Consider the following 21,864-nt stretch of genomic DNA (forward strand, 5'->3'; position numbering starts at 1 on the left):
TTTGAATTAAAAATGGTGTCACGTCAAAGTAACCTGAGGCTATACCTGAGGTCTGAGAGGTCCTTGTTGAGTTCCGAAAATTCGTGCATGGCCAGTTTTCTCTGACCGTAAGCTTCTTTCAGATCCTTTGACTGTGACTTGACCTTCTCGCTGGCTTCCACAAGGTCCTAGCCACAAACAAGAAAGGTCAACAATATATCATGCAATTTATGGCAAGAAAGTATCGTGCGGTTTGTTTGAACAATAAGGCTTACGTATCATGGAAAAGCACCATTCAACTCGCGTAATACCTTCATTAGGTCATCGTTGTCCCTTGTGAGACTTTTTATTTGTTTCTCTAACATCTTCACATGTTTGGATGAGTCCTCCAGTTCTCGACGAGCCATTGTCACATCTTCAAGCTGTTTTTCAAGTTGGCCCGAGTCTGTCATAAACGCAGAGTCGTGAAGCTAATACTGGAAACTCATTCAACACCCGACTGGCTGTATTGGAGGATTAACTTTCTGTACAATTGACATTGGCAAGATTTAAATCGTTAAGTCCTACCAGCGATTTGTTTCTTGAGAATGTCAATCTCGGTCTTTAGACTCCTGATCTCCACCTCCTTGTTGGCACTCAAAAGGCCTTCACCAGTTGGGCGCTGATGTGCTTGAACCGTCTGGGTCAGATCTGCAATGTCAATGTCATCCTTCAACAGAGAAGTTCTTGGGGTGCGTGCTTCCCACTCCACCGCCTCACCACCGACGAGGTGAAATGGAGAGTGGGCGACTTCGATATTTCCACCCACACGCCGCTGTGGCGAATGGCCGATTTGCCTGTCAAATTTGGAACGGGGGAGCGTGTCTACGAATCCTAAATACCCGTGTGCAAAAAATAAAATAAAAAAATTTAAAAACATGTCCGTTGGCAAATTGCAAACAGTCATCCACAATCCTCCACGCGGTCAGTGATGCACATAATTGGCGACAGTATAATCGCAACATCGCTCCAAGCCAATGACGCATTTTTCACATCGACTAGCGGCGGCGAGCACGCAAGCCTTAGCGAGTTCGCACTTCTGTCGCGATCCTTGAGTGGATGAAAACACAAATGTTGGGAAGTTCCCTGGATTTGAAACAATGAGGCATCATTCTACAAGTACCTCCACCAAGGCAGCATCATCAACGTTAGTGGTAAGGTAAGTGTTGAAAATGTGCGAAGAAAGATCAATTTAGGACTGAATTGCTGAGATATGGCGTTGCGCTCAAATACGGCTACACCTTTTTAGCTACATGGGCTGAAGGTTTTCATGACCCAGCGCCAAGCCTGGATCCTTTTGCTCATGTCTGTAACAAGTGAACACTAATTAACACTCAGCTCCTTTTTTTTAACATGTTTTAGTCGTAGTATGACCTCCACCCTCACCTTGAACTTTGCGGTTCAGCTCCAGTTTCTCCTGTTCTAGGCGGTGGATCCTCCTTTCGTAGGCCTCTACGGCTAGGCTGTCCTCCAAGCTGCGCTGGACATCCGTGTCAAGTTTGTCCGGACCCGCATTGCCTGCTGCACCCGACAGCTGCCGCAGGCAACCCCGATCAGAGATTGTGCTAAAGAGGAGGAAAATGGTGAAGAATGGGACAAATAAGCGTTTTTTTTGGTGCAGCACGGTCAAACACACAACAGAATGTATGTGTGTGATGCCTTTTAAATATTTCTTTTTTTTTCTGACTATGTGTGAAAAGTGGCAGATCTTTGGCCATCACTTTAACATAAGACTCTTCAAATACTGGCTACCGAAAATACAAATCTCGTTTCACAGTAAAGTTGTGTACAGCCATCCAAGTTATCGGGAACAAGGAAATCGCAGGCACTAAAAGAATTCTCTGTGACTCACCAGTCTGACTTTCTCAAGATAGTCAGAGGGTGTGGTTATTTTTTTAAGATGTGGGATTAAAGCACTTTGGTTGGCGCCCTTCCACCTTCGGTGAGAATGACAAATAGTCTCTGCCTTGAGTTGGTGAAACGATAAATGGTCAACTGGATTTTTTGCATGGGGGAGATTAAGACAGACGCCTTCATCCTTTCGAGTAAAGTCAGAGTTATGTGACGAGATGAAAGTGGAATGGCGAGCTGGTAAAAGTGACATTATGCAAAACTGTTAGCATGGAAAGAGCAATTAAAAGAGTGACGGGAGAATTGAAAGTAGAGACTGTGGACATCACTTTGTGAGAGTAGAAAGTATTCTTCCGCCACTTCTGACACTTTTTGCGTTTTCAATAAAACAATTTTATTAGTTGACTTACCATTTACTGGTGTAGGTGAATCCAACAAAGGGCAAGTGGTGACCAGAAAAGGCAGTGTGAGAGGGAGGAGGCATGGTCTCCTGTGTTAAAAAAACAAAACAAAACAATGACTTCATCGGGCTGCCACAAAAGATAGTTGACGAGTCAAAAAAAATAGATCATGGTTAAATTTAAGAACTGATATCTAGCCATTTTAATCGGGACTCGTCGGTTCATCTTCATCAGCTCTACAATGCATTCGAGAAGGCTCCTGGGGTCGTCAATTGACAATTTCTTTGCCTTTTGACCACACGCGCACACTTACGGAGTTCTTGAGAGAGTCGTCATCCACATCAAAGTTGGAGGTATCGGTGGGACTGCTGACCTCAGGGATGTAAGGGGCCTCACACAAGCGGATATTGTCCCAGTCAATGCCTGCATATTAAGGAGATGACAGGTAAGCAAGAAACTTGGGCAGCGTGGAGAGACATGTGGCAACTGGATTGTACCGGTGAAAAATGGATGCTGCTTGAAATCCTCAATCCCATTCTGTCCTATTCGGTACCCTCGACAGCAAATGAGCCGACGTATGAGATCCTTTGCCTCCTCTGAAACTAAATCTGTTATCTGTTGTGGGAATTGGAATCGCTCCTGGGGGAGAAAAAACAACAACAAATACATACGTGGAGAGTTTGTGGCAAAAGCAGCACAGTCGAGATGAATTGAAGGCTTTATGTTCACATTCAAATCACAAAGTGGCGTTTTGTTAAGACAGCTCACCTTGTGGTTCATGATTTTGCCGTACGTTTCCACGAGGGACTCGGCATAGAAGGGGGTCTCTCCATAAAGCATTTCATACATACAGACGCCCAGGGACCACCAATCGCACTCGGGTCCATACTTGCCCTTCCCATCCTCCATGGCTTGGAGGATTTCTGGAGAGATATAGTCCGGTGTTCCCACGGCCACGGAGGACTGGACCTGGAATGAGCAACACAAATAGGAACCAGAAGCTTCACACACTGTTAACACTAATCACAACAACAGCAGTTTGTCTCTTGAAAAAGATGACAAAAAGTTAAAAATGATTCATTTCCATTACTTCCACGACAGTGATTGATTTCATTGTCAGCGTTTCGCCTAAAAAGCCAAACATTGATGACAAAAACTTTTTTAAAAAGGCGTGAATATTTTGCTTTCCCATGAAACGGAATTACCGTAATATTTACTTGTCCGTCCACAGTTGATTAGAGCTGTGTGTGTGTGTGTGTGTGTGTGTGTGCGTGCGAGCTGGTCTTCCAGTTGGAAACGTTTGGAGGACATTCCATGATTTCAATAAGAACAACAGCTGCAGCAAGCAGGCTAAATGCATACCGTGCCATCCTCCATGAGTTTGAGGCAGGAGCCGAAGTCAGCCAAACGGATATGGCCGTTCCTATCCAACAGGATGTTGTCGGGCTTTATATCCCTGAAGGAAGATTGGGAGAGCAAACGGTCAAATAATGAGGAAATTAAGAGTGGGAAATGGCTTTTTCAAAATTGAACTTTGATAGAATAACGCAAGCTCCAAGAATTCTGTTGTAAAAAAGTTCCACACCAGTCGCTCAGTTTTAACAACATGCACCTTTTTTGCAAACCGACAACCAATGACAGGTTTGCAAGATTGTACTACTTTAGTCATTGTTTCTATGCACATGACAAATCAAGGAGTCATCCATCCGGATGCACAGCTGGTTCAATTTTAGTCCAGTGCCGACAACTACAACGCATGACTCGCAGCGAGTGTTACTTAGGAGGGTCCGGGTACAATTAGTCATTTAGCCCTTTTCCATGATGGGGCGCCCTCCAGTCAAGCTCCGTATTATACTGTGCCGCAAAAATCTATATTATCCAGCTCCCGGAACGCACTGCTTTGAATAGTGCCTAGTTAAATATAGGCCTCGTCAATGTCTGACCATTCCACAGATTTCCTCAGAGGGTTGTGGCAGTCTTGTGTGTGGGCGTGTTTGTGCGTGCGCGCCCCCCTATTAATATGCTGAACTGTGACCAAGCCCAATACACATGGTCTGGAGGAAAAGCGAGAGGTTCTGCACAAATATAAATGTTTTTTGACAAGCATTAATTAACATGTTGCCTAAGTCACAAGTCAACAAAAAAAATGCTCTTTTGTCCACTTCTGTCATCATCATGTGATTGGAGGTGCTGAGCACTACAGTGGTTCAAATGCTCATTGTCATTTTTTACTCCTCCGCTTCATCTTTTCTTCATCAGACTTAACCTGTCTGCTGTTAGGAGCTCACCAGCACAAACGCCGCCAGCGATGCATGCACGCACATGCAGATGCACACAGCGCACCCTCGCTTCGACACATTGTAAGGCCCGCAGCGGAGGAGGCGAAGCTAATGCGAGGCTAGTTAGTCCAGTTAATTGGGCAAGTGTGTCACAAGACTCCCGTGGTCTTAAAGAGCAGCATTGAGACTAGAATAGAGGGAGGTAAGCTCTTCTAATACACACCATCCATCTGGGAGGGCCGTCTGGTTGCAGCCTGACAATAAACATGCGCGCCTGCGCGTGAGCACACACATCCCCCCCACCCCACCCCCTCCACACACACACACACACACACACACACAGGAAGCTGCACAGACAAGGATGTTCACATGGATCTAGACAAGCAATTGTTCTGACTGTGTGACCTCTGGTACCGCTTGACACAAAGAGAGGAACACTGAAACCAGCATTTCATTTGACAGGACCCAATCTTTCTGTAGCATCGTGTTGACAATGATTCTGAATATTTATTTTAAACAGTTAGTGTTCTATCGAACATAACGCTCGGAGGCAAATGCATGTTACCCAAAGGCTGGTTAACATATTCAGGTTGCTACGCACATTCAGATGCCCCAAATATTATTTTCAAATAGTAATAAAATATTAAAAAGCAGAACCGTGAAATTGAGAGCAAATGCAATCCTGCTTTGGAGTCGAGTTGTTAGTGGTTGTGCATCATTTTAATAAGACTGTTTGCTTTTTCCTAAGAGAGAGAAAAAAAGCAGGGAATCAATTAGGATCAATGGCAAAAAAAATTAAAATAAAATAGTGCCTTTAAAATATTAACAAGACCAATCAGAGAGAAATAAAGTCATTCTCTTGTACTTCAGCGAGCCACGAAGGGACACATGGTCCCGATCAATAATAAAACAATCTATCATTTTACACACGCATGCAAACCTCCACAGTGGTCAGATTCCACTGACAAAGGATTACAATGACCCAGGACATGGCGCATTTCGCGAGTGACGGACTGGAAAGGTAGCCATCATTGTCATCGGCACAGACCGCCCTCTATCTATCCACACAAGGAAGCCCCTCCTCAGTAGCAGCGCCCCCCCCCCCCCACATCTCTTCTCACTCTGGCAGAATAGGCCGCACAAAACCACACGAGACAGATGTGGTGCTAGGAGGCACTAAGCCACGCTGAGTTCAGCTATTGCGACATTTGTCAGGCCCCTTCGTGAGGCCAAGCGGGTCACTGATCACTGAATACACACACGCGCCCAAATGGCGGTGTGGTGTTCTTCCATCCGAGCTTTATTTTGTCTCTCTAATGTTTTTATGCTAAAAACAAAAAACTCATTTGGTGTACATATATTATCACGACGTGTCATTGCATTATTGACCTTCCTTCTATCTATGAATCATTTTAAGCCCACACGAAAAGTATTTTAGGTCTTAAATAAGGCTTCAAGACGGTTCCCTGCAAACCAAAGAACGGGACCATTAATGGCCCCCAGGAGACTGTGAAATCATCCACTTCATTTGTGATTACCCAGGGGAACACCGTCAGAATATCATTGATCGACCACGGTAACACAACCTTCACATGTGCAAATAGAAACTTAGTCAAGTCTGTTTGGTGGATGAAGAGAAGGAATGGTTTACTAATTAATGACGATCGAGGGCTTCTAATTTATAGGGTAAGTGGGTTGTCCTTTTCTTCTAGTCATGCGCTTCAGAAACATTCAGATGTAGACACACCCTCACATTCGTGCTGCCAAACACACCCAGCCCCCCCCCCCACACACACACACAGGCTAGCTCCCATGCATGCACCCACGCACACATGTACACACTTTCTCAAAAGGGATCAGCCAGCAAAACACACCCTCCGCAAGAGATGTTTTTGCTGACTCCACACTCGGCAAAAAAGAAAGAAACTTAAAAACGGTGTCTTTCTCGCATGAACGCATATACATAAAATACAAAGAGGAGGGGAGGGGCTGAGGGCGAGTCCATAGGGCGCCGTATCAACGCCGCACCCACACACCTCTCATTCCCCATGATTACCGTCCCAAGCAGTCCACAAGGGGACTTCAATGGAAACGGTGTCATCCCACCCCCCCCCCCCCCCCCACCCCCTTCATGCCCCCTTTCCGTGTCTGCCACTCCTAACAGCTACCACAGCAGCCGAGAGATTACAACATACAATTAGCGGCTCCCCGTTCACTTTCTTTATCCTCACATTTGCGTCTACATTTTAATGTTGGCATCTTTCCATGAAATGTCTGGTTCAGCCCGAGCCGAAACATGATGACATCAACCTTGAACTTACATCCGCAGTTGATTTTCTTGACACCCATTTAACAGTACTGTGGAACTACACTTGTTTCTCAATTGAGTTTTTTTTCCAGATAATTAGCTTTTTTTTAAGGGTACTGGAGCTAATGAATGGCATTGCCATTCATTTCAATTATGAAAAAGAATTTGAGATAGTAGCAATATAAGTTACGAGTGTGGTGAAACAAATTTAACTAACTTTTATCCAGTAAAGGGAGCGGACGTGACAAGTGAAGCTTTCAGAAAGACCAGTAAAAAAATGTAGAACAGAACATACCCAATTTGCCTCCGAAATGGAGTGTTTTAGAATTTTTGTAAAATGACATGTCTGTGCCATTTTCCGGAATAACAAATGATGGCAACCCAAACAACAGGATAATACAATCAGCTTCTCACGTAGGTTTCAAATCTGTCAGATGAGAAGCGTGTCAAATTCCTGACGTGTGGGCACAGATTTGGAAGCGGGTGTTTGGACTGGAGCATTCCACTTGCTGTTCCTGGGGAACAAGCATTGCGTGAATAGCTCGGTGAAACACTTGAAGTTGTCTCCTATCAAATGTCCCATGCAGCTGTCACTCACTAAAGGGCAGAAGAGGCCCAAACGAGGCTCGTGATCCCCCACGTCAAGTCTCGACTCAGTAATAAGAGATTTTCCTGAGTATTTTTAAAGACAAGATAATTGCGTCATGTTCTTTTCAGTGTAGGCATGAAAAACCTTCCATGTTGCCGGGTCTAATTTCTCATTGCTTGCTGACAGGGCACCAAACTTGCCAACTTGTATATTAATTGGAGGCACACAGGGTTTCATCCGAGTGAGACGCAATGCACTTGGCTCCTCACCTGTGAACGTAGTGAAGCTGGTGAATTGAGTCGATAGCAAGCACCATTTCAGCCAGGTAGAATCTAGCCATATCCTCGGGCAGTCGGTCCTCGAATTTACTGAGCAATGTAAGCAGGTCACCTCCCACGTAGTAGTCCATGACCAGGTACTAAAACAACAATTAGAGGTTTGTCTTAATTGCAGTGACAGCGGGATTGGATGGGGGGAAAAAAAAGGCGTGTGCAGTGTGGTGGTGGGGGGAAAAGCATAAAATCCAAACATTATGGGGGACAGTATTTTTTGCAGAAGCCCAAGCATAAAGCCACTCAAGTGAGAAAACTCCCTCCCTTCTCACCTATTACTGACCAGAGGATGTGAGGGCTGTAAAATAGGCATCCCATTTTTTCCTCCCTATAATTAGATCACTGGAAGCACAGTAATGTCTAGTCTTAAGAATCTGTGGAGTATCTCGGGTAAAGTATTTGTTGCGAGAGTGTGGGAAAAGGAATGACAAGCAGTCCCGGCATTTGAATTCTGGGTCAAAGAGAGAAGACAGACGGTCAGAAGAAAAAGAGTGAAGACTGTAAGGATGAGTTGGAGCTTGAAACGTGTCAGGATAGAAGCTCTGATGTGGCCTACCAAATTGTTATCATCCTGGAAGGCGTAGTGGAGCGTGGTAATCCACTGGGAGTCCCCGTTGACCAACACGTCTCGCTCCTCTCGAAAGCATGCCGTCTGAAGAAACACGAAATAGATTTGGCCATTTATAAAAGTGTCACACAAAATACCAAAACGTTAAACACCATTTGCCGGTCAACTAGTCTAACAATAAAACAGTCTTAACTTAACCTGAAAAGGTGATTTGACCGTTACGCCTCACAATGGGTGTAGGTATAAAACAAGTTGACCACAATTAAATATCACCACCATAGCCTTGTGATTTATATACCGCGGTACAACGGCACCGTGAGTGCTGTGGACGAACTTTTGTACATTAGCATTATACGACTCCCGCGTGTCATTGTTCGCGCACTGGTAACATATTTCCGTTTGTAGTATGTGACGCGTGAGCCGTGATGACTTAACAGGACACGGATGAAAGCTAGATGTATGGGAGAAGTTAATGAGAAAACCACGCAGGTTGTAGTGTCGCGGAAACGTGCCAGCGTCTCATGCGCGAGTGCCTGATCTCATCGTAGGGGGGAAAGAATCCGTGTTCCCTCATTATGAACAAACCCGCTGTTGCTCCTGTGGCAACTGGCGACTTGACACTTTACCTCAGCTCGCTTCAGCATCTCCCATTTGTTCAGAATCTTCATGGCGAATACTTTGTCTGTATTTCTCACCTTCACGACTGCGACCTGTACATGGGAGGAAAAGTGATGGTGAATACAAAGTTTCTCAGAACTGGAAATTCAGACAGACAACCGATAAGGAAGTACGTCTCTTTTTTCCACAAACTCGATGTAATAGTCCGAAATTGGACAAAGTGGGAGAAATGAGAGTCGACGCAACATCGTGGGGAAAGGCTGGCAAAGCTCGAGAATTGTGGGCGGGAAACACAGCTGGATACTTTAAATGTGATTCATAATTCCAAGGAAAGCCTCGTCTATGGACGTGAAACTGCAAACCAAGTTTTGGGAATGGGAACATTTTGCACAGATGCAATATTTGGACTAACCACAGTTGACATGCACACAATGGGGAAAAAAAATAACTGGGGGGTAGAAATATTATATATATTTATATATACATAAGCGCCTCTCACCGTGTATGGCAGAAAGGAACCCAAGAGTAAGCAGAGAAGAATTTGTGACATACACTCACACAGACACAAACAGTAGCCCATGCAACAGGGTCTGCAGTCTATTAAATGAGCCGGGGAATGTTGCTAATGCAATACGACGATAACATTCCTGCAGTGTTTGGATCCCCCCGCAGAGGAAGGGAGGAAGAAGAGAGCGGGCCAGGGGGAGAGCGCACTGTTCTTGGCAACGCCTTGGTGTTTTTGTCTTCTCTTGTCACTTTACTTGCTTCTTGTTCTCCACCCCCCTGGCACCCATTATCCGGGCCGAGCCTTTTCCGTAATCATTCCTTAAACTTGAGAGCGGTTTGTTGACTGAACGAGCCGAGTGATACGCAGGGAGTCGGGCAAATGTAATCAAATGCGTGTTTGGGTTGATGTACTGTACATGAATGAAAATGTCCTCGGGGGTCTGTCGGTGGTGTACTCCTTTGGGTTGTCATGGAGGGGGGGAAAAAAGTTTTCGATCGGATGATTAAATGGTGCAATGGTTGGCATAATCGCATGGTTTCTTAAAAGTAAGTCGGCCCTAGCACTGCTGACAAGGATGTTATCACAAGGTCGCACCTTGTCACAAGTCCCATTCTAAACCTCAACACAATGCTGAAAAATACACACACGGGAAACACATGACTCATGCGTGCACATTCCAGCACTGGCTGCAGAGGCTTAAGCAAAGACATTAGTGAATGGCATTGGAATTGTAGCTACGAACTGATCGATGTGTCGCCATCCATCAATCCAAAGCTTTATTTGCTATTTTTTATGTAAAGCTATTTGTTTATTTTCCAAGCAGGCTCGCTTAAGAATATGGGTGACCGGGCAATGGTCAACACTCAAATGCTGTAAGCTGGTTTTTCACGCCGGCTCACAATTCATTGGCACACTTACTTGTTTGTCAGACTGACTGAATGCCCTCTGCTGTTCCGCCTTATCATCTGTTATTTACAGTTTGCGGTACTGAACAAATTCCTAATTGTCTTGGGCTGAAAAGATGTTGGAAACTGTGCTTGGAAGGAACTCGCTGACTTGGCTGCGCAGATGTGTTGAAAGAAATCATTCCGAGGATAAAATGGAGGGAAATACCAGGTCAATCTTTTTTTATTGAACTGAAATACCAGGTCAATAAAAAATGCATTTTATTTTATGCATCAATAAAATAAATTCTCAATGTGCGTAAGTGTCAATCAGTTTGGAGCCGTCTTTGGCTGAAAATTGTTTTGCTGCTAGAGTATTTATTATTTGGCTGAGGGCTGCGCTACCTGTCCTTTCAGCATTCCCCTGCTTTGACAGTCACCTGAAACCCATTATCAAGTATCTTCCAACCTCCTGATATGCAGACGCGCAGGGCAGAACAAAACGAACCAAGCGGTATTTAGCGCTTAGTTTCACTGGTACTTTAATCTTGACAAGTGGCGAATGTGACATTTCTCAGGATGTTCTAAATTTGATGATGCACATTTCCATATGCATTGGCCCATCTCAGACATGTTTTATCATGTTTGGGGTGGGGTTTTTTTGTACTTTTTAGGATACGGTTAGCAAATACTATAATACTATAAGCATTACATTTATGCTAATTGAATGTTACGTTCAAACACAATATCAATCAACGTGCAGAGCGCTTTATAAAAATATTATTTCTGGTAATTAACCGGGGAAGCGAATGTTAACAATTTGGCTGAATGGCCTACATAAGCATAACCATAGAATGTGGGATTCCTCTTGACTTATCTAACATTGCTATTTATCGGCTGGCGTGCGCTAAAAGGAAAGAGCTGCTTCGAACTCACCCGTGACACCTGTTTCTTCAACAAAAGGGAAGGGGGGGGGGTTGCAGGGTGTGAAAGTGTCGGGTGGGAGACTGTTGCGAGCTAGCATTGAGTGCAGCAAAACAGAAGGAACGTTACCTCTCCAAATGCTCCTCGGCCAATCACTTTGAGGATTTCAAAGTCTTCTTTGTGCAGCCGCATCTGCTTCACTTTGGATGTGAAGGGTTTTGCTTTAAGGGAGGAAAGAGAACAGAGGTCAAAACTTCATGTCATTTTAGTTCTTTTGACTCTCACGTGCAGCAAAAATCGCAAGTTCAGAGTTGTAACAGAAGATGCGCCATTCATTGGCTTGGTGGATATTGTATTTGCGTTTATACAGCAGAAAGTCATCCAGCAATTACATGTCTGACATCGGAGTCAGCATTTCATGCGACTGCATTTCGAATAATTCCTGGATGACTTTGCAGAATTATTTCTCTTCATTTCTCCAACCTGTGTCATTTTATTCATTCCAGTAGCAAACGTAATACGACCCTTGCAAAGTGGAAATAAAGCACACCATTTTCGGGCCCTCGAGGTAACCTATATTGGCAGGGGTCATTGGGGACAGACAGCCGTATCAATAAATGCTAAAAGACCACATCAATTATTCAGCACCGAGCACGCAGGTTATTCATGTTTATTGCCTCATTCCCATCATCGGGAAGGTCATGAAGACAAATGCACGTTGGGGCACAGAGGAAGACGTGATTAGTCGCCGCCTGCTGCGTCAGGTTCTCCCACCATAAGAGAGAGCTTTCATCTCTGAGCCCACAGCAGGTCGAGACCACAACAAAGCACGTATGCATAAACGTGCACATCCACCAAAGGACGTCGATCTCCTTTCTCGCAGGAAAACCAATGGAGAGCCGAGGTGTTGTTGCTCCGATTTTCATAGCCAGACCAATTTCAAATTGCTTGAGACTTAAAAGTAAAAATAAATACATCATTTGAACAGAGAGTGGTTGATGGTAACGCGCGGGCCAAAAACAACCTGTTTTACCGGCGTGCAGTTTATTATTGGAATTCGTCTTATGGGTGTGAGCGAGTCGGTAAGGTCATACACACTCGCTGCCTGCATTCAATAAGCAATGAACTAACCCACATTTGCGTGCCAATCAATGCGTCTGCTTTCCAACCACTGAATTGAATATGCGGTGCTCTTTTTTTTTTTTTTTTTTAAACCACAAGAGAAGCAAATACCATCCAGTTTTGTCATCCATCTTAACTCGCTGGCAAAATACACAGGTAGTCCCAAACATAGCAACGGTTGCTCAGACAAGGTGTGGCAAGCAACGCTCGCAATGATTGGGAAGGTGTCAATCCAAAGCTCGCTCTGAGCGGGACTGAAGCTCTTTGTTTGCGAGAGCTTTAGCAATGACGACACAGCTGGTGAGTCAAGATTGGAAAAAGATGACATGTCAGTCACAAGTAGTTTCATGCTTTTCAGTCGACATGGGAGAGACAGCTCCATGTAATGAGCGCGCCGCATGTGCGGGGCTATTTACAATCCACACCGTGAAAAAGACACAGGCATGTTGGGCCTCAGGAGCCAGTGAAACAGGAAAAACATGAGTGACGCCAAACTTCTCCATGTAGCCGACTAGGAGTGCTGTACACTAAAAATAGCGACCATTTGTCTAGCGCATCGTCGATCGAGATTGACCGGTACCCCGCGGACTGGTCCCAAGTCCATCGCAAGGAAAATTGAGGGGGTTCGGGGGGGCATTTGTGTGACTGTGTGTGTGTGTTATTAATATGATATTTTTGTATTAGCGCACACTGCACCATTAGCCTCCTATCAGTCTTACTTTCACAAAAAGCATTAAAAGCAGGTCACCTTTAACCTTGGTTGATCAAAAAGTAGACCTTTGGCCAAAAAAGTTTGGGCACCGCTGGTCTAGACCATCGATCCGTATCACAGCAAGGGCCATTTTGGTGCAGTTTCAGGCCAGTGTGTTTATTTAGCGCAAATGGCACACTTACGAAACATTTCAGTACATTTTGCGGGCTTGGATTTCGTTGGAGTAGGCATGTAAGCGTGACTGATGTTTCATTCGCTCAGCAGGCAGCTCAGAGCGGCGCAGTCAAAATGATTGCATGTATAGACATATCCCAGCACATTTTTCATGCTGAAAGTACTCCATTCGGTTGATACATGCTTTTCGTGTAATTGCTGGGTTTGTGCTGGCATCAAAGTACCTCCACTGCGTAGTGCTTTACGTACATGCTACGTTTTAGGGAAAATACGCCTCGAAGTCTCATGCGTATGCTGAACATGGAACTATTAGAATGCCAATACATAGCTTGACGGACACATTTTCTGGGAGAAAAACACTTGTTGTAAGAAAAGAGGAATATGAAAAGACAAATGTACAGCAAGTAAGTACACCATCATTCAGCTCCTAGCTAGGTGCTAACTGGCCTGATGCCATATGCTTGGCAATTGTGATCAATAGGCGGTGATGCGTGTCAAATGTGACACAAAGATGACAGTCATAGTTGATGTCAATTTATACTCGTGAGCCATATAAGCATTTGTTGTCCCGCCTCATGATACAATACAGCTGTATTTATAGAGCGCTTTCACAACATCAAATGAGAAATTGTTTCGGGTATTTCTCATTTGACTGGTTAATGATGGGTTGACGGCTAATGCGGACGTGGGAGTTGACCCTGGAGCAAATCTATCCAAACAAACCGGAGCTCAATGGGGATCTGAAATGAACCCTCGGGGCAACGCTGTATGTTTTAGATGTAAATACTCACAGCGCCGCCTTAAGCTGCACCGTGGCATGAGTGCAAACCTTGTGCTTCGTGGACTTTGTGTTGTAAGGCAAGTCACACGCCATTTCGGTCAATATTTAAGAAAGCAAACATGCACAAAACTTCTATAGCCACGAGTCAAAGGTACTTTGCATTTCAGTCAATGGAAGTAAATTGAAATTAAATTAAGTTCAATTAAATGAAAGGCCTGTGCGGTCAGTCAAGTTGCTGATGGATTCTATAATTTTATTTTATTTTTTTGAGAACCAATTTCTACCCCACACTTCAGTGTAAGTAATTGTGAACATGAGTGGAGTGAATAGTTACAAGTTGAATTACAGTGTGTGCCTCAAAATGTTCTTCGCGTACCCTAAAAATTTCAGGTTTGTCTCACTCAGAAGATGGTAGGAATTAGTGGCCTCACGAAGTCCACTGGAAGAACTAACATGATGATGATGTCTGCTCTTCGTCTGCGGTTAAGGAACTCTCAAACTACAACCGAACATGATTGCGGGATAACAACATCCAGCAGAAGGAGAGCCTAAGAAGAGCGTAGGACTGGAAAATCAGTCCGGTTCAACTCGGGAACAGAAAGCCAAACCGGACGGTGCAGAGTGACGAACGAGCCAGTGAGAGCAGTCAGCAGTTGAGCCGGCCGGTTACAGTAAGTGTCCAAGCCTTACAACCGCGCCACACTCCAACCCTATTCCCACTTCCACAATGGGATGGAGGCACATCTGGAAGCCATCACAGATATTATTTACAACCAGAGTGAGGTAACGACACAAAAATGCTGTTTTCAAGAGAGTTGGGGGGGGGGGGGGGGTGGAAAGAGAGGGTGACTTTTCAGGATTAGACGAGCAGAGGAAGAAACCTGTTGATGGCCTTCCCTTTTGCTGGAAGGAAGAGAGCTCGTAAGCTACTTTTCATCGTCCGTCGTGTAACCTTGTTGAGAAAGAGCTATGAATCAATCAGAAAAATGAGCAAATGCAATCCTCAAATGTCTGCGGGGATGGATTTCACTCACTTGCTCACCTCATTATCCTCCTCTTCATTTCCAAGAATGCATATGGAAATCACAATTGAACCAGTCTCCTACCCCCCCGCTGAAAATTCGGAGAGAGAAATCCCAGCTGTTTCGGAAGTGAGTTCTTGAGTGACAGATAGCTGAATGCCGCATTTCAACGTCACCGGGATCAAAACATCATGCCTTTCTTCAAGGGGGAAGAAGTGATTCCGTACCCCACCCGCTCTCTTTAGTCACACAAATGCAAGGAGCCCGAACAAACGCATTCAGTAAATTGCCCCAAATATAGCCGAAAATAGAAACAGGCCACTTTGTCAACGCCCGGGGCTCTCCCAACAGGTGTGTGTGTACGGGGCACCACCGACCCAAAATGAAAGGTGTCTGGCTTTCTCGTAAATGATAGCTGCGAGATCGCCACAGGCGTGCTGACAGCAGCCCAACTCCCAGTTTGCAATGCAAAATATTTGTGACTAAATCACAGAGAACCGCCGGAAATAAGTGAAGGGCAAAATGGGAAGGCGCTCCAACGGCACACAATTCTGCTCTGCAGCGGGGAAATACAATCCAATGTGCGAGCGCACGCGAGTATTCTTGGAACACAGAGTGCGAGCTTTCAAATCAACGCGTTTGACCCGCAGTGCAAACAAGTGGATTTATGCAATTCTGTGTCAACCTGCCCCCTCCCAATATGTGGAGATAAGGTGAGAACGGCAGCAGCGTTTCAGGATATGTTACCAAGCTACGCTTGCTTTTCTGTATACTGTAGTCTGATGGTTAATAACACAAAATACCTGCAAAGGTGGTGATGGTGACGATGTGTTGGGATTTTTTTCTTTAAATCAATACTTGTACTCCGGACAATAGTACAAATGATCATTTTGAATTGAAACCAAGAATGCGCCACTTTGATTCCCACTATTGTGTGTGTTCCGTCCCCACAAAAGGCATCTTCTGTGTGGCTGGAAGCATGGCAAATGTTCACAGCCTCTTTTTTTTCCTGAAGTGCAACTCAAAATGTCATAGCCCGCAGCATTCAAAAATGATTCTCCTCAAGTGAACCTTTTTTTTTTTTTGGACACAAAGGGAACTTGGAGAATTATCTTTTTTGCCCGTGACTCTGGCGAAACAGAAACCGACAGCTGGATGACTGGTCTGTCTGCAGTCGAAACATTTTCTCCTGCATTCCGGGGAACTAGTGAGTTTATGGCAGCATCTAAACCTGAGAGCCCCCGAATACCACGCAGGACCGATGTTCTGTAACTGGGACAGCATTTTCCAAAGCCCTGTGGTTTAAGAAAAATAAATAAGATGTTCCATTAGGCGTACAAGAATGTCAAAATACTGTGGCACCTTGTTAACTTCCAGAAAGAAGCACTTAATACACGAGAACACCGCGCAAGTTCAAGGCACCAATCAGCAGTATACATCTCATCCATGATCTAACGGCAACATGTAACAACATCCTGATAAGATATTGCGTCACAAGTTTCCAAAAGCCTTTTCTGGGCACATCACCGTTATTCCCCAGCTGATGGTAGTGGTGTGTGTGTGTTGGGAGGTGGGGGGGGGGGGGGGGTACTCTGTGCCTCAAGTGGTGCAGCCCAGCGAGGACTGTGCACCATTTAAGGGTTTGAGTCCCATCGGGTCCACCCGTTACTATAAATGGATTCACCCATTTGTGTTGGAGCATCCACCAGGCTTTTGTTATGACCTTTGAGTAAGACGGAAGGAGTTGCTGGGATAAGATTACCAGGTAGTCATTCATTAAAAAAAGGGGGGAGACGGAGAAGAAAGGATCTTGATGCACCAAACCTCAGTTTCTCCTGTGCATAAAATTGGGATGCGACCACCTCCGCCAAATTCCGAGGACGAGTCGCTCAGACATTCGAGGGCTGACTGACCAGCGTGAGCAAAACAAGCCTGATCCATTTAGGATTGGATTCACGACTGTAAAAACGGTGACAACAAACAAGCCTCTGGGACAGTCTCGATAACGGGTAGTTAGAAAAGTGAGCTCATAGATAAGTAGATTGGGTTTGCGGGAGAGGACAAGGGTGTGACCGCTGTCGCCGTCGAGGTGAATGAGTCGCCATGGCCTCGCTCAACAGACTCATAAACTACTCACTGGACTCCCTCAGAGCCGGCGACGACATACCAAGAAAGCACGCCAACTTTCACCCAACAGGCTCGACTGCCACACCCCGCGTCTTCTCATTTTATCATGCGACTGCGTGCCTCTCGTGAAGAGATGAAACAAGCAGGCTGCTGTTACGTCTCTGGAAGAAAATATTTAGAAATAGGCCTCTATGAATCCTGCAGATCATTTCTGCACTTATAGGACACTGCGGGCTAAATTGAGTAGAACTCACGCACAAGTCTTTCGCATGCTAATTGAGAGCATGTGCTGTCCAACCGGCGCATGGCACGCAGACAGACCCGGCGACGCGCTTGTCAGTCACTAGGCAAAGTTGATACGGCGGTGCGGGAGGGAGGGGTGGGAGCACCGGCCAAGTGGGGGGAGGAGGAGGAGGCGCCGCCGCGAGGAGATGACAAACAGGAAATAGACAAGAGAATGCATCGAAAAACAGGAGGGCGAGCGGAGATGCTCGATTATCACAAATCAGGAATCGCTGGGGGAGCAGCATTTAACTCATTCACTCCCAAAGACGTTTTTAAACGTCTTTTCAGACTTGGTCCAGAATCGGCTGGTGCTGAATGAGTTAAAGAACGGAAGCCGACAGACCGTCACTGACCATCACAAAGAAATGCACAATGAGGCCAGAAGCAGGCAGACAGAAAAGGACACGCAGAAATGCAAAGGGAGGGGCGCGTGGGGAACTGCTGGACAAAGAGGTCGATCTGGCCCCTTCCAAACAGCTGCTGTGCTCCCGTACATTGCACCTCAGCTCCAAATTCCACAAGCAGCCCAGCAATGGGGGCTGCGGGACTGAGACTGAGTCAGCGCTTTTTACACACACACAACCGAGTCCAATGCTCAAAGCAACCGGGAGCTGTGCAGCAAACGTAGAAAGAAACGAAACAGCCCGATACAGCGGTTTGGGGCCATTTCCTCTTGCAGAAAGAACTCTTCAAAGCGGTCATCCTCAAGAAGGCATTGTCTGAGCGAGCTGATCGCAGCAATGCCGCGGGGCCGAGTTGCCGTCACAGACTGATGCCAACTCACACTTGCAGCTAGCGTTTGCGAGGACTTTTGCCTCGCAGTGTCGGGGTCTCAGTTCAATTCCTGTCCTGCACATCACGATAGGGAATCTGTTGTCGACACAGTTGGGAGTTGTCTGGCAGCATAAGCAGTAGCTCAGGACTGAAGCAAACCCACTTGAATGCGTGATGATTATTTTCCCAAAGGTAGTTCAATCTACAACTGAAGACTCCAAAAATGTAGGTGGTCCAAGCATATAAGATATCCTTTATTCGTCCCACACTGGGGAAATTTACATATATGATGCTACGTGTGCAAATGTTCATCCTGAAAAGGGTTTCCCGAAAAATGTCAGCGCAAGACCCATCTCACAAATACACTTTTTGCCCAAACTTAGCAAAATATACCATCTACGCAATTTCACAGGGCGACCAGTTAAACTTTGAACTGTGATTCGAAAGCGGACATAAGATTGTAAATAACCACAACAACTGCAAGTCAGAAGGCTTCTAAAGTGTAAAAAAAAAAAAAAAGTATTTCTCCACAAGTAAGTACATGCTCACAGCTGCGAAACAGAGGCAAGACGATCTTGATTGGATTCCTTGGCATCCACCCCCCCCCCCCCCCCCGCCCCCCATCCAACCATAGCTGGGCTTTTGTGCCTGATTCTCTGCTGACAGATAAACATCCTGCAACAGGAAAGAGAAGCCAAGCTGGAGGAGGAGAAAGCAAAGGCCAGAGAAAATCACATTATTTATGAACCTGTTCTGTGACAAAGCTGCGGAGGGCTCTGGTTTTAAGAGCCTCAAATAGGCTTCGTCCTGGGGTCGAGACGGCGGAGGGTCGGCCAGCAGTCAAACTCCCATACTGATCGTTTTATAGCCGCAAAAACACAGAGAACGTATTGCAATTTAAATTTTTATGGCATCTCTCGAAAGCCATCTCCTATATTAAAGGATTATCATGACTTGAAAAAAAAAAAAAGATTAGTTTGGAGATACAATAATGTGCACACATGGTTTCAAATGGATCTACTGTGGAAGCCAAATTGCCTCTGTGGCTGAATCCCAAGAAGTCGGGGATTCTCTCATCCTGACATTTAACAACGGCTGGAGGAAGCTTGCGCTAAAACTTTGGAATGTAGTACATTATTTTCATCCTCTTTCTGGATCAATTTGACCATGGGCATACGCTTTTAGTGCAATTGCTAAGTACACTGGGCGGACAAGTCCACTCCCCCGGAATTGAAAGAACTGAAAAACTATGACAATTTTTAATTTTATTTTTTTTTTGCAAAAGGGGGCGCACATTGTTTAGAGTCAACTGAGTTGAAAGCCACATTGCCAACTAACCAACCACACATTTCAGTTTACCGCAGTTTTTTCACTTCAGGGCAGGAAGGCTACCGACATTAGCATACTACTGAAATCGGGCGGGGGGGGGGAGGTCTCCTCACTCGCTTAAGTCGACCACAAAAATGGGTCGATGCAAAAATAAGTAAGAATTTTAAAAGCACATCACTGATTTCTCATGACCGCCTAGCGGCTGTTAAAGCCTCTCCAGCTAACCTAGCTTAGCACAAAAGTGCTGCCTGTGCCTCATCGCCAAGCGCTGAGCGGTGGACGTGTGCGAGTGTAATGCGACATGATGAATGTGTTCAGAAAATGTCAACCAAATTGAATGAACTGAAAAGCACAGCGCGGTGCTAACAAACTGCGACCTCGCCCCAGGGCGCTGTCTCAACATAGAATACAAACGTACCGAGTGTAGTCTGTTGTACGAATGGACTGTAATTCTAGATTGAAACGTTTGTAATAGTTTAAAGTGACGTTCCCAACACCCCTTATTTGAAGAGTCAGCTATAGGCAAAAGCTCTTCCTCCCCCCCGACCAAAAAAAGGACTTGCTAATTGGTGTCAAGTCATTTTGAGCAGACACTTTTCCTCAGTGTTTGCATGGCATTGAAAGCACAATTAAAGTTTGGCGTAATTTCCCAGGATTCAATCCTTTCCTGTCCTGCAGAAACACCGCCTCGTGACGTTAACGTCGACACTTTGGGAGCGTGGTGCTACGACAACTAAACTCAAGCTAAAACCTGCAAATCCAGTCATCAGAACCAAACTTGTGGTTACGGAGGTATGAGGCGTGTGTTTTATGTTCTACTGCGGAAGTCCACTTCAAATGTGTTTTGAAAAGGCTGCGGGAGGAAAGAGAAAGAAATTCAAGGCTGGAGTTTCATTGCCCGCTCACAGCGTTCCATGTCAATGAAATGCCGAAATGTCAGCTCGCATGTTCTTTTCAAGTGATCCAATAGCACCGTGTCTGCCGGCGCCGTACGCATGCAACGGCACGCCGAACCGTAAGCGAGCGTCAACGCTGAGCAGCAACAAAACACAAGCAAACAATAGAAGCAATTAAACGCAAGTCTGGTTGGCCTGGATTGACTCCTCTGCCCCGCTGATTTTAACGAGGATAACCTCGGTCGGGGCTGGATGGCTCCGCGGTGAAGGGAATGTCCCGATGCCGCAACAGTGGTGTTGGGTTTAACACACAAGACTAGTTTTTTTCCAACTGGGCTGTGTTGACAGCGGGTGTGAATGCGCCAACCTAACCTCCCCTGAGAAAAACAAAGACTGAAATAACCCACAAAAGAAGCTTCATGACAGTGTTGGTGGCCTGTTGAGCGGGGGTCAGCCAAATCCACAAGGAAGAGAATGAGGTTGAAAAGGAGAGGAAGATGAAAAGCAAGATAGGGGTGGAAGGGGGGGGGAGCGGAAGGACAGGGGAAGAGGAAAGGGGAAGCGCGGAGGGGTCGACGTCATTAGCGGTCAGGTCCTGGGGGTCCTGTGGGCCTGCCTAATGACCCGTGTGCCGCGGTGTATCCTTTGAGAGTCGCGCAAAAGAAGTCAAAACGGCAGAAGCCGCCTTTTAATGAGCCGTCGCTCCATATCAGTACGCCCGTCTTGGCCCAACAAAATATTGATATTGTCAACAAAATAATCGCTCATGGCTGCCTTCATAAAATTCCAAATCTTGTTCATCCCGTTACTTGAGTTGGGCCATGTGAAATTTGCAAGCTGAGCCGTCATTGATTTGCGAGTAACGGTTATGTCCGTATCAGTCCAGGGCAAGTACTAAATAAAATGTAACGGGGGGTTGGGGGGGGTATTTTATTTTAAAATCTAAATTTGAACACGATGCGGGCGGCCGTTCAATTTCCATCGGCGCTTCTACCCTGTTCTTGGCGATTGCGCACGCCATATTGCTAAAATGGCAACGGAACATCGACGCAGACTGGGACTCATCGGCCATTTTGTGTCCTACTTAGACCCGGGCAACACAAATGAGACATGAGCTTCTCTGCAAGCGGGATTCGGCGGCGAGGAAATGACCCGCGTTAATGACTTGAAGCGCTTGTCAACACCACCACAATGCTGGACACAAGCGAGCGCGCAATGATACAATGCGGTGCAGCTGCCTCACTTCCTTCAATGACATCATGTCGACGTTTAGTCCCAACGAGCTCATTGGAGCTCTTGTGCTTTTCTTCCTGTTCACTGCGCCCACCGTCACCACCGGACAGACAGACAGGAAACGTCAGA

General features: G+C 45.7%; 1 protein-coding gene across 3 annotated transcripts in view; it reads right to left on the reverse strand.

The window, feature by feature from the left end:
* The window catches only part of cdc42bpab (CDC42 binding protein kinase alpha (DMPK-like) b), a 43,284-nt gene that overhangs the window by 16,664 nt on the left and 4,756 nt on the right, over window positions 1–21,864 (reverse strand). For all 3 annotated transcript variants that reach the window (XM_052053473.1, XM_052053475.1, XM_052053474.1), the window contains exons 2-14: window positions 11,410–11,501; window positions 8,973–9,056; window positions 8,335–8,430; window positions 7,716–7,864; window positions 3,633–3,726; window positions 3,039–3,239; window positions 2,768–2,909; window positions 2,584–2,693; window positions 2,280–2,359; window positions 1,405–1,583; window positions 547–669; window positions 291–424; window positions 46–167 (exon numbers count right to left, since the gene is read on the reverse strand). In XM_052053473.1, the coding sequence (XP_051909433.1) occupies window positions 46–167; window positions 291–424; window positions 547–669; window positions 1,405–1,583; window positions 2,280–2,359; window positions 2,584–2,693; window positions 2,768–2,909; window positions 3,039–3,239; window positions 3,633–3,726; window positions 7,716–7,864; window positions 8,335–8,430; window positions 8,973–9,056; window positions 11,410–11,501 (1,606 nt within the window). The remainder of the gene's footprint in view (window positions 1–45; window positions 168–290; window positions 425–546; window positions 670–1,404; window positions 1,584–2,279; window positions 2,360–2,583; window positions 2,694–2,767; window positions 2,910–3,038; window positions 3,240–3,632; window positions 3,727–7,715; window positions 7,865–8,334; window positions 8,431–8,972; window positions 9,057–11,409; window positions 11,502–21,864) is intronic.

The sequence above is a fragment of the Hippocampus zosterae genome, chromosome 19, assembly GCF_025434085.1.
Source record: "Hippocampus zosterae strain Florida chromosome 19, ASM2543408v3, whole genome shotgun sequence".
Lineage (NCBI taxonomy): Eukaryota > Metazoa > Chordata > Actinopteri > Syngnathiformes > Syngnathidae > Hippocampus > Hippocampus zosterae.